The 12,899-nt window shown below is 42.1% G+C and overlaps 1 protein-coding gene across 1 annotated transcript; it reads left to right on the top strand.

The window, feature by feature from the left end:
* The first annotated feature begins 8,921 nt into the window (after positions 1–8,921).
* Positions 8,922–12,683, top strand: LOC144787131 (uncharacterized). Its single transcript, XM_078665338.1, has 2 exons — positions 8,922–9,519; positions 11,490–12,683. Exons 1-2 carry the CDS (start codon positions 9,386–9,388, stop codon positions 12,097–12,099), a joined length of 744 nt encoding a protein of 247 aa, XP_078521464.1. The 5' UTR covers positions 8,922–9,385; the 3' UTR covers positions 12,100–12,683.
* The last annotated feature ends 216 nt before the right edge of the window (positions 12,684–12,899 follow it).

Below are 12,899 nucleotides of genomic sequence, written 5' to 3'. Positions count from 1 at the left end.
TTCGCGCTGTATAAAACTCTGCAAAAAAAAAAAAAAAAGACACCATCTTCGTTCCTCTGTTGACAACCAAACTTTCTCCATCTTCTCCTTTCCTTGGGTCCTGCTGCATCCTGTAAATCTCTCGGTTCCTCCCATGTTTGTACACTTTCAAACACCATAAGTTGGCAGCTATTTCCGCTTCCCCCCAATTTGATATTGACTGACATTTTATGTCTTGCACAATGTTGGGCCAGTTGGTCAGCATATAGATTACCTGCTGTCACATTGTCATCGCCAGATTTGTGAGCAGCACACTTGACCACTGCCAATTCTTTTGGTAACTGGATTGCTTCCAGTAATTCCTGTACCACTTTTCCATTTCTGATAGGAGTACCTGAAGAAGTCAGGAACTCTCTTTGCAGCCATAATTGGCCGAAGTCATGCACAACCCCGTAACCATATTGGCTGTCAGTATATATGGTTACTCTTTTATTTTTCCCAAATTTACAGGTTTTTGCCAATGCAATCAATTCGGCTACTTGTGCAGACTTTAATCCAAATAGATAGGATGCTTCTACAGCAAGTGATGTTGTAACTACAGCATAGGCAGCACTTAGGCCTCCATCCTCATGTCTCAGACATGAGCCATCCACAAACAGCTTAAAATCTTCTACAGGCAGGGGCATTTCCTTGATATCTGGGCGTGGTTTGGTACTATTCTCAGTCAGGTCAATGCAGTCATGCTCAACCTCTCCCTTTGCTTCTGCAATCCGTGAATTTGGTAATAGGGTAGCTGGATTCAGTATGTTACACCGAGTAATGGTTACATTTGCTGCACCCACAAGGATTCTCTCATACTTAGTCAGCCGACTAGGTGTGAAATACTGGGTTTTAGTTCTGATCAGGAGGATTACAACTGCATGTGGAACATACACAGTTACAGGATGTCCCATAATGATGGATTCACTCTGTTCAAGACTCATGCAAGTTGCAGCTACTGCTTTCAGACATCCAGGTAATCCAGCAGCCACTGGATCCAAAGTAGCAGAGAAATATGCTACTGGACGTCTAGTCAAACCATGCTCTTGAGTTAGGACTGACAGTGCACAATTGTCTCGTGTATCACAAAACAGTGCAAATTCTTTCGAGTAATCAGGCATTTCTAATGCGGGAGCTGTACACAGACATTCTCGTAATTTTGTAAAAGCTGTCATGCTTTCCTCATTCCATTCCACTGGGTCTTTTGCTCCTTTCTTTGTCATTTTTATGAAAGGTTTTGCTAGGACTGCAAATCCCACAATCCACTGTCTGCAGTATCCTACAACTCCAAGGAACATTCTGATCTCTTTCTGAGTATTGGGTAAATGCATGTTTCGAATTATTCTAATTCTTTCTGAAGTAACTTTCCTGATACCTTTCTCTATCTGGTGCCCCAGATATTTTACTGAAGAGGTACAGAACTGTAGTTTGTCAGGTGATACTTTATGTCCTCCTTCACCTAAGTGGTTCAGCAAGGCAATGGTGTCAACAACACAGTCTTTCTGACTTTTAGACGCCACCAAGAGGTGGTCTATATATTTCACTAAAACTGATTCTCCAGGTAAAACCAAGGATTCAAGGCACTTTTTCAAAATCTGATAAAAAATTGAGGGGCTTTCTGTATACCCCTGAGGGACGCGATTCCAGACGAACACGTGACTGTCGAATTCAAATGAGAAGAGAAATTTGCTGTCTGGATGCAATGGGATTAAAAAGAATGCGTGACATAAGTCAATAACGGTGAACCATTCAGCATTCCATGGAATTTGATATAAAATCACTGCTGGGTTCGGAACAATAGGACAGCAAGGAATAACGATTTTGTTTACCTTTCGCAGGTCCTGCACTTACCACTAGGTTTCTTGATGCCAATTATCGGGGAGTTACAAGGACCACTCAACACTTCTTGTATGATGTTTGCTTCTAGCAATCTTTTTATTTCAATGGCAACTCCTGCTTTCACTTCTGCACTCATTTTGTATGGTTTAGTATTTGGATAAACTGCATCTTCCTTTATGGCTATTTTAATTGGGTCAACATTTGCCATTAATCCTACATCTTTTCCAGTAAAATCCCAAACTTCTGGTTTCACTGTCTGTTGGAGTTCTTCGGGTAAGTCTTGTATTGTCAGTCTTTTAATTTCTGAGTCAGGTCTTATTAGCATTAATTTGTATATTCCATCTTCGTCTGGGGTTTGAATTTCAACGCCTTTTGGTGTGCAAAAGATGGTACAGTTCATTTTACACAGCATATCACGTCCCAATAGGTTTACAGGACTGGAATCACAGACAACAAATCTGTGCATTTCTTTGAAATTCCCTATTGTAATCTCCATGGGCTCGGTAACTGGGGTACTAATCAATTGATTAGATACGCCCACTACTTGGATCGCTTCTCCCGAGAGGGGTAGGTTTGGAACGTCTGCTGTTCTCACAGTAGAACGGGTAGCCCCAGTGTCCAATAGAAAGGTGACATCATTTCCTTCAACCTTTCCTTCTATGTATGGCCCTGACTGGTCTACCGGCAAGGAGGCGCCAAGCACGTACTCCTCGTCCTCCCCCCTCAGGCACCGTCAGTAAGGTTCATCACAGAGGAAGGTATCATTCAACAAAAATTGCGAAGTTGCTACATTTCTATCCTCCTTTCCTTCCCAAACCTCGATGTCTTCACCCTGCTGTGCTTTGCTCCTAAAATTCTGTCTAGGTGCACGGGGCAACTGATTCTGTTTTACCTGTTGCTGGGTCTTTCTTGGTTTCTCATTCTGCATCTGTGGATTTAAATCATTAATTTGGATGTTACCATTCTGTGCATGTGGACACTCGTCTCTCCAGTGCCCTATCTGTCCGCGCCCGTGACAAGGGAACTTCTTTTTGGCCTCCTCTTGGCTCATTTTTACTTTGGGCTTCCCTCCATCCCCAGAACCTTGATTTTGGGTATTACTGTTCATTTTACTCAACTGCTTTTCCTGTTGTTCTGCTAATTTTACCTGTGCCCACATGACCTTTTCCTTCAATGCTTTTCGTTTGTCAGCCATCTCATCCTCACAATATTTGGCATACCTTAAAACCTCATCAATTTTTTTAGACTGCCAACAGATTTTATTGTCTTTGATCCATTGGGAAATTTCAGGTCTTAATACAAACCTGTAAATAAAATGGGTCATGTCCTTCATCTCAATGTTATCTATGCCACTGTACGTTTTGAACACCTGTAACAGTCGTTCATAATAGGAATGCACAGTTTCATCTCTATCCTGGGTAGTTCTATCTATCCGGGTCCAATCAGTTTCTTTTGCAGGCACTTTTCCCTTCAAATGCAACATTACCTGATTGTATTTTTTCATTACATCATCCGAAGGAGCCCCTGTGATAGGGTCCCTCGGGAATTCCTGACTAGGCCAATCTATAGCAATTTTACATTCTGTCCGCAAATCAACAGGAACTACAATATCGAAAAACCCATCCAGATCCTTCCACAGGCATTTTTGTACCTTCACAAACCTTTCTACCTGTCTGTACCAATCTACAGGTTTTTCTCGTAATTTTGGGAAGTCATTGGTAAAGGACACAATATCCTGTCGGGACCATGGAACATGCACATACTTTCCACCTGGTACTTCTCGCATAGGATATCATTTTTCTGCCTTGTCTGCTTCTTTTAAGACATACTCGGAAGCCATCTGTGTTGATCTAATTTCCTCCTTTTTCTTTGCCCATCTGGCTTTCCATTTTTCTAATTCTCCCCATTTTTGCAACAGGTTCAATAATTCTCTGATCTGTACCTTTTTCCCTGACACATTCATATTTTCTAAATCTTTGTCCCAGAACTCTGCTCTGTAAGGTTTTTGCAACGATTTAGATTTTCCAATATCTATTCCCATACTAGCCGCAGTATCCACTAATTTCTCATGGAACACTCTGGTATTACGGGTGATACTCTTACAGATAAACAGCAGTTCTTCCTCGGAAAAGGTATTTAGTCTGTCCAACCCCACATTTCCAGCCATCAGTTCTTCCAATTCTATTCTTAATTTGTAAATATCTAATGGTTTCGACTGGGGATTTGGTTTCTCTAATTCTCGACTCCATCTCTCGATTTCTTCAGGAGTCACTATGGTGGCACTTCTAGTACCAGAAGCTGACTCAACCTGCACTTCTCCTGAACTGAAAGGAGTGTTCCTCTTTTTTGAACCCCTTTCTGGTTCCCTTATCGGCAAATCCATTAAGGAAATCACAGATTCGCATTCACTTTCTTGGTCATCTACAATTAAGGGCTCTTTTCTCGGCTGCCCTACAGCTGGGGTAATAATTGGAGTCTTTGGACACCCCTGTTTATCCCCGTAAAATGGAACCACTGGTCCAATAGTTACTGGAATTGTCAAGGCTTCAGGACTTGTATTTATTTGGGAAATTTTCTGAATTAATTCTGTTCTCTGTTTAGCTATAGCCTCTCGTTCTCTTTCCGGATGTACTCTTTCCAGGCTTGTTTCATGTACTATTTGCGGAGTCAGGGTTGGGGCAGTTGGATGCGTCATACTTGGTCCCTCACCATAATTAGGTTTCAAAAATGGATTTCCTGTGCTTAAAGGTCTCGGCACCTCCTGATAAGGAGGTATTTAACAACCGTCTCTCACACTTACAGGTCTGGACCCCTCCTGGTAAGGAGGTCTCAGGCAAGCATCCCCTACACTTGAGGATCTGGGTCCTTCATTACAAGGAGGTGGATTCTTCATTAACAAGTCCTCCAAATAATCGTTATCTGAATCTCCACTGGTCACCCAATGTTTGGCCTTTTCTGTCTTTTTCCCTCCCACGGGATCTTCTAGTGCCATCATAGGGTACAGTCCTTCTACCATCATATTCTGTCTCCATTGTTTCATTCTTTTCTCTCGGGTTTCTGGTTTCACTTTAGGATACCATTTGGTTAACCCTTTATCCATTCGGGGCTTGTCTCTCTCAAAAGCCTCTATCTCCCATTCCTCTAAGGCTTCGTACTGTGTCAATCTGGGTCTGGGATGCAAATCATTCATTCGGGTTCTCAAATTGAATAGGATCCTGCTATTAAATTTACCATCTAACGGAAAAGCCAAAATTCCGTCATTCTTCGTGTATTTCACCCAATTTTCCAACCATACACACAAGTGGTACCCTTTATCAAACATCATGAAAGATGCGGGAGTATTAGGTGGTGGGATGACAACTCCTTCTCTAGTTTTGATAGGCTTATCTCTTTTGAAATAATTTTTCACTTTGCTTACTAAGGTCATTTTCCTCTTTTCTCCGTACATAATGTTGTAGTTACGACCTTTCCACTGATCTTTTCCAAACCCTAGATATCTTGGATCTGGTCTAGTCTCCGGAGTATACGAATGCCACATATACTTTTTCCAGTAGCGACTTTGTTTACAAAATCACTCCCAATCCAAATGCGTCTTTTATTCCTCAGCAACCAATCAACACGGTGGTTGCAAAATGTTCTGACCAATAGGTGCGCGGCCTTTTTCGCGAGAAAAGTTCTCACGCTTCTGCGCTCACCCCATCTTTACAATACCAGCTCCGCTACACACCCACTGTCTCTACCAATACCAGCGCGGCACAGAGCGACGTCAGAGCAGCTCCGCAACTGACTCCCTCCTTCAAAAGGTAACGGAAACTTGATTTCTTTCCTAAAGTGCAAGTGCTTTATTTAATTTACAACGTAAAAACATTCGCCACTGTACTCGAGTATCTAGAAAGGAAAGATTTGTTTTACTGCAAGTAAACCTCTTCTGTTTACTTTTCATACACTACGGATAGATTTCTTCTGCCTACCCTTCACTCAAGCATTAGAGAACCTGCTACTTCTTTGACTCATCCACTCTTTCCGGGATATATACTAAGTCTAAAGTTTCACCAGTGAAATCCTTTGCTATCACTCAAGCTCCGATGAACCTACTACTCCTTTCTCGTGTGACCCTTAGTAGGTTATATCACAACTGAAGTTTCATTAGCGAACTCGTTGCTATCATTTATTCAATTATTCATACAGAAACCCTAATTAGCGCTTCCAGTACTGCCTAACCATGCACTAATTTTCCTCTAGTAAGTGACCTCACTACGGCGTGGATTCTCCTCACCACCCGCTATTCAATTCCCCAGGGATTCCAGACAACATATAACAATCACTAACGAGGTTTGTTAGAACATATATCAATGTAGCAGCAAGAAAAACAATTTAAAACATTTCATAGCAATTTCAAAGCAATTTCAAAACTGTACGATTGATCAATCTTTTAGCAGCAAAATAAATTTTAGCAGCATATAACCTATCTTAACTAGTCCTTACCTATCTTTAACTAGTCCCTAACCATAGCTCTGCTACCAGAAAAATACTGATAGAGCGCGCAGGTCACCCGACTATTATTTTACCATATACGTATTGGGCCCATAAATATTCAATTCACCATCTTCATAAATCAGGTAACCTTACGCTCTACTACCAGTATCCCTGTTCCTTCCAATTTTATTTCCAGTGTACCCGACTTACCACTCCACTGCTACGGGTACCTAATGACCACAATGGATCAGAGAGCTATCTGTAAAAGAAAGGCAGACACCATAATACCTATACTATATATTCTATTTGTACTTTTATAATAACCACAAACTCAGGAAGTTTTGAAAACCTTTATCTAAATTTCATCAGTTTCATTGAGCATTAGGTTTACAACCAATAAACTGTCAATAACTAAGATTATAAAGAGCACGGATCCATATAGAAATAAATCAGGCCAACCATTTAGAATTCTAAAGGAAGGTAAAAATAGGGAATATACTATTAAACAGTTTTCAGAGTTCAGACCTAATCGTGAGTGACTAAAGGACGGGGAAAAATAAGGAACATGCTAGAATAACACCATAATGTATGACCTTTTCAATTAGTAGTGCGAAAAGCATGGAAAATCAAATATGCAAGAGTATGACTTTATTAAAGCAAAGTAAGGAAAATATAGAAGATGCAGAGTAGACTTTCAGCACTATATTTACCTAGAATGGTGTGCAGACTAACCCTGGCCACAGGTCAGTTTAAGACAGGAGAAACCCCAAGGAAGGACAGTCGCCAGTAGGCCAGCAGGTGCAGAATGGACACCCCAGGACAGGACAGGAAAACCAGATTAGGATCAGGACAGGACCACCAAGGTAAGACCAGCACCCGCAGTTCGGAAGCAACGCCTGCGCTCCACCCTCTCTGCAGCTATCAGTCAGAACCCCGATTGGGTTATCGAATCTCCCAGCCAAGTGCTTCGCCAGCACTTAAGGTTTCCAAACCTGATTGAGTTTGTGGAAATTACGGACAGAGTGCTCCGCAGCTCTCTGTATCAATCACCTATAGAGTTTGTTGGGTCAGTGACAGGTCAGCTATTCAGACAAGTCGGACAAATTCTCTAGCTAAACAGTTTTACTGTTTTCGGGTCAGTGTACCACCCCCCAAATGTTGCAAGGGTAACTATCCCCAATTTCGATTGGTCCACAAGTAGGATAGGTCAACACACCAACCACATTTCACTTTTACAAGACTTAATTAGCATATTCTGGGACCGCCTATAGAATTTGGGGTTCCCATGACATAAATCTTAACATTACAATAGCGCATCTATGAATTATGATACATTTAGAACAGTTCAGCTTCTTCTGCTAGGCGAAGGTGCATCTTCCCAGGCACATCTTGGCTGGGACTTCGGGTTGGCAGGGTTTCAATGCCACCGGCAGAAGACTGTCATGCGCAGAAAGGCTGTTCAATATGGAATCACGAGTGTTCCTCAGGCCCCAAAGAATGCGATACATGAAAAGTAAGCGAAAAACAATTTAGAAATACAGAAAAAATGAATATACTGTATACCATGAATAGCTACTCTATACCCCTTACTTTATAATACTATAGCATTAGGGTAAGTGCGTAACAATTAACTCTGCGATAGCAGCTTTGCAAGCACGGAGCATATGAGGAAACAAAGCGGCCATTCTAGCAGTATTGCGCATGAGCAAACATTTACCACCAGAACTGCAAGTGCGTCACGTCACGTGATTATGACCGACGCATGCGCAGACTAAATTCCCGCGAAGCAGCGGCCATTTTAGTAGCAAGCGTTATTACTGTTTAGTACACATAGACAAACATCACTGGGACACCCCGTCTAGTGTAAAATGTGCAATATTAGTACGACAAACATTTGATTAGACTATTAACACTATTCGAGGTTCATGAGTACAAGCAAGTCGCTTAACATGCGAATCCTTGCTCCATCAGGGCCAGGTGGCTCCGTCATTACACTACTCACTGGCGCTGACTTTAAAAAAAAAAAAAAGATAACTGATTAGCACCATCAAACTATGGAACAATCTTCCACATCATATTAAAACCTCTACTTCCCTTCTTTCTTTCCGCAGACAGATAAAGACCTGGCTGTTTAAGCAATAACTTCTCATGGACTAGTTCAATAAACACTTAGCGCCAAGACACCCTCGGGTATTTGAGCGCTTAATACATTTCCCAAATAAAAAAAAAATGTGGTGTTTTCCTAGGAGGTGGGATGAGATCACATGCGAACTTAAAATGAACAACAGAAGCAGTGACGTCAGTGAAGCGCTAAAAAAATGTTAAATACACGAAATGACAATAAAACACATCGTGAAAGTTGCCATGCAGCGTACATAAACAGAGAAGTATCTTCAACTGATGGAGCGTATCACTGTATAACCATACTTCTAGTTCTAAAGCCCTTGTTGACTCTTAAGGTCAGGCCCGCTCCAACCCAATACTATTGACATCGATAGGAACCAATAATGATCGTGGACTCTGGTAAGCAGCTAAAACAAGTATCCACTCCCAGAGCCGCTTACAGGCAAAGACACGCAATCGACGGCGTGACGTTGCGTAGCGTGCACAGCGGGCGGCGTTGCTGATGGCGTTTCCAGTCTTGAGCTTGTACAGGGGCATTCGGCAGCCCTTGCTGCTCCTCAGAGCCGTCGACGGACCCTGACCGGACCTGTTATTGAAACAACAATATCACGCTCCCCTCGTTGGGGGGCGAGCTCTCGCCGCTGGAGCAACGCGCGTCAGTTCCCACTTAGTTATAAGTTAAAAATGTAAATATAGTATCACCATTAGAAATGCGACTGCCTGAACGGGGTTTATATGTGGCTAGGGGCGGGGACAATGACATAGACAGCTCATTGAGTGTCGGTCTGACTCCCTATGTGGTTCTGTCTTCACGGAGCAGCGGGGCTCTGGGGTATTCTCAGTCTATACCTTTAATGTAAAGCATGCTTTACACCAGCCGCAGCAGGTTTTAAACTCCACGGCGTGACTGTCAGCCGCCCTGCGGACCATGGCTGGGCTCCCAAATTCACTGGGCCTGCTGGCTGACTACGCCTCTTCCAGCGATGAAGGAGCGTCAGACGAAGGAGATACTCTGGCTGGAGATGTCCCCACTGGCGGTGCTCTGAAACCCCATCTGTCTGGGTAAGTCTTTCGCCGTGACTCCGAGGGCGCTGTGCTTGGCCTCCAGGGCGCCTTGTTCCTGTTACAAAAAGGAAATATTTAACATTAAAATAAAAAAAAAACACTGATGGACACGCTATGACCAGAGTGTCCATGAGAGGAAAGCGTAAAGGGCCACTGGATGGAATAGAGGTACGAATACAAATTAGCAGCAGTAATGTCTATATGCATGGTAAATAAATCGCGCACCAATATTAAACTACAGTGGTACAGATCACCGATATAACAGCCAAATGATTTACAAGCAATAATAGGCTGCATTGTTTACCTATTGGAACATCCCATGTTCTTTCATTAACTGTGGACCTCCTAGTTGATACCAAGCTGGAGTCTTCTTAAGTAGCACTAATTGTGTCTACTTCGAAGTTTGGAGGCCTCCCATCTTTCGCTATTCTATGCCTTCTAGCTAAGTCATCTCAACGTTGACATTTCAACGCCAGTTTGAGTGTCTTCTCCGCATTATTCATTAGGACACTGCAATGACATTGGTATAGTAGCAAAACTTTGGAGCATAAATGGGATTTGTACGAAAAGTGCGGTTAGGAAGGTGACCGTGAATATTGTGTGTGGTCCAGGTCAAGGAGAAAAGAGACCGCTTCCGCCAAGAACAATTCTGCAGGAAGTACAGAACTGTCTTTCTCCCTGTGTGTCCTGCTCCTGATGAAAAGGTAGGCTGTCTTGCATTGTTAGAACCTGCCTTGCACTGCAACAGCCTGAAATCCTCTCGGAGCCTCTACTGCTCTGAGGTACTTTGCTGAGTCAGACAAATAGCAGGTGTGATGCTTCAATGCCCATCTCAACCTGAACTCCAATCAGTGTGCTAGATGCAGCAACATTACAGATGCGAAGCCACCATGTGCATCTGTGACACCCAGTGTTGTGTAGCATGTGATTGCCTAAACTTTCCACAGAAACTCTGAAGAGTCGTAAGAGCCTACTGAACGGCAACATATGCGCTCACTTTCCTCCCTGATCAGAGACTACACTTGGCTACCCCATGTCAAGCTCAACTATGATTATTATCCTGATTTCATATACCCCTGCCACCCCCCTGCTGAGCAGATCATGATTTATTATATTTGTAGGCTAACGCAAACCATATGTGCCATACAACTTCTCCGGGCAGCTGAACGTGTTTAATCAATCTTTAATCAAGAATAACACTGCATGGGCAATATATTTTTTGAGTGATACGTATGCATCCTGAATTAGTCGTTTTGACCAACACCACCCTAAAAGAGTAAGCCTCAGGTGTTCAAACTCTCCCTTTCCTGAAAGTCACAGCCTAAATAGAGGGGACTCTAGTACCTGTGTTTCCAAGGACAGTAGCAGTATTTGTCACAAGGATTTTTAAGCTTATCTTGAGTCACATATTCCCCAGAGAACAGGCCTAACAAAAATATTTAGCCTTTAATAAAAAAAAACAATTTTCAACTATTTCGAACAAAGCATTCAACTTGCAAAAAAAAATGAAATTGAAAAATGAAGAGATTTGTTTTTTCACTTACCTTGATAGGGAAAATAAAAAAAATAGTCATACTCATTCCATTTACAGAAATAAATACTTCTTTTGAAACATATTTTGGCATTTTACTTGGGACCACAAACACCAGGTGTGCTATAAGATCACCAAAAACTTGGACTTTTATATTTAGAAAGTAACATTTATTTATGTTAGATCGAGAATGTGCACAAAAGCAAAACATGAAAAAAGGGGATAGTGATGGGATGTGAAGCCCTTTCTTTTAAGTAATTAAATATTTGTTGGTCCTTTTTGCTGATTGTCGGTGTCTACCAGTAATTGTACCATAAAATATTTTTGGACTGCTGTATACAAAATGAGTTTTGTAGTAGAAATTTTGCCCTTGCGTGTTATTGTTTGTAGTTTCTTACTGATTACTGTTCCTAAAAACTTCTTTCCCATCTTACAGAACAGCAGTGAATTATTTTGAAGGCAGAGACAGCAGCAGCAGCGATGAAGACCCCGATAACAGTGCTGTTGACATGGCCTGCTCAATAGACGCTGCACCTGCCTTACCAATGTGCTCTGTGGATTATTACTCAGAAACACGTCTACCAGCCCCCAAACTAGGGGCAGTGGCGGAGTCTTATCAGATGCCTGGACAGTCTGGTGTCTTTGCCAACCCATTTCGGGAAGAACAGAAAGCAAAGCTCAGCCTTTTAGAGAAACATGTGCAGCTGACATTGCAGGAGAAGCCAATGGAAATTGGTGGCCGCAAAATCTGCCTGGCATACCGGAAAGATGGGCGATGCCGCTTTGGCAGCAACTGCAAGTTTGCACATGATAGCGATCTACTTGTAGCTGCAAATGCTGTGATTCCAGGAATGCATTCTGAGGAGGCACCTGCGTTGACCTCTACCAAAGAGTGGGCTGGCGAGGAAGGAATTGTTGTCTTTGAAGATGTGCAGCCTCAGCAGGGGAAAAGAAAGCCTGGACTTAGCCAGACATTAATACCCCCAAAGCGTGCTTTGAAACATTACAAAGCTCAGTTGGGCAAGGAGCAGCCCTGGGTTTTATAGAGTTTTAGACAACTACCAAAAGTGATGCAAATTAACTGATGTACCTAAGCCAATGGTTTCTGCACCATTTAAACCACAGGACGATCAGCTTTGTTTATTTAAAATAAAAAAATCCCTTAATTACCACAGATAGAAGAGCAGTCACACAATCCATTTCTAAAAGACCTGGACCGTAGGTCTGTCCTTGTTGTCCATGAGAACAACGAGAACTGTCTGGTTTTGTTTTTTTAAAATTAAAATTATGAAAGAAACCATGTGTAATTCAGTCCAGTTAATCAGAACACAGGATTTTGTTCTTAGTCTATGACCCTCCTGGTGGACTGCGAGCAGGGCAAGTGTGTGACCCTTAATGTTGTTAACTTCTTATGAAAGGCAGACCTGGATGTTGGAAAAAATAATGGTTTGCCATCAAAAGGAATCTGAATACTGCATGCTTATTGCACCATACCAGACCTACTCATTGTTTGGATAGGGGCTGTCATTAAAACAAAACCTTTCTTTCTAATTGCTCCTTGGCATTTTGCTCTTCCTTCATGAGGTGTTCTGATATTAATTTGGATATTAAAAGTTGCTGCTATTCCAGTCATGTTTGTGAAGTACATTGTGTAGATATTGCATCATCTTGTGCTTTAAATTCATTCTGTAAGGTACAACCAAATTTCCCTTTGGGTGAGGGAGTAATACTTGATTTCATATCCACTCTTAGGCATCCTGACGTTAGGATAAAAAGAGCTGATAATAATCTGTGAATAGAACCAATTAACCCTTTAGTTGGGACTTCAAAGGTTTGTGAAAACCTA

The sequence above is a fragment of the Lissotriton helveticus genome, chromosome 1_1 (genome assembly GCF_964261635.1).
Source record: "Lissotriton helveticus chromosome 1_1, aLisHel1.1, whole genome shotgun sequence".
NCBI lineage: Eukaryota > Metazoa > Chordata > Amphibia > Caudata > Salamandridae > Lissotriton > Lissotriton helveticus.
The sequence above is the reverse complement of the archived record's forward strand: the minus strand, read 5'-3'. Positions and strand labels throughout refer to the sequence as shown.

Excerpts from the sequence above, each read along its gene's own strand:
- LOC144787131 (XM_078665338.1), top strand. The coding sequence starts at position 9,386 with ATGGCTGGGCTCCCAAATTCACTGGGCCTGCTGGCTGACTACGCCTCT. Across the intron at positions 9,520-11,489 it reads CTGAAACCCCATCTGTCTGG|AACAGCAGTGAATTATTTTG; the intron begins GTAAGTCTTTCG and ends CCCATCTTACAG.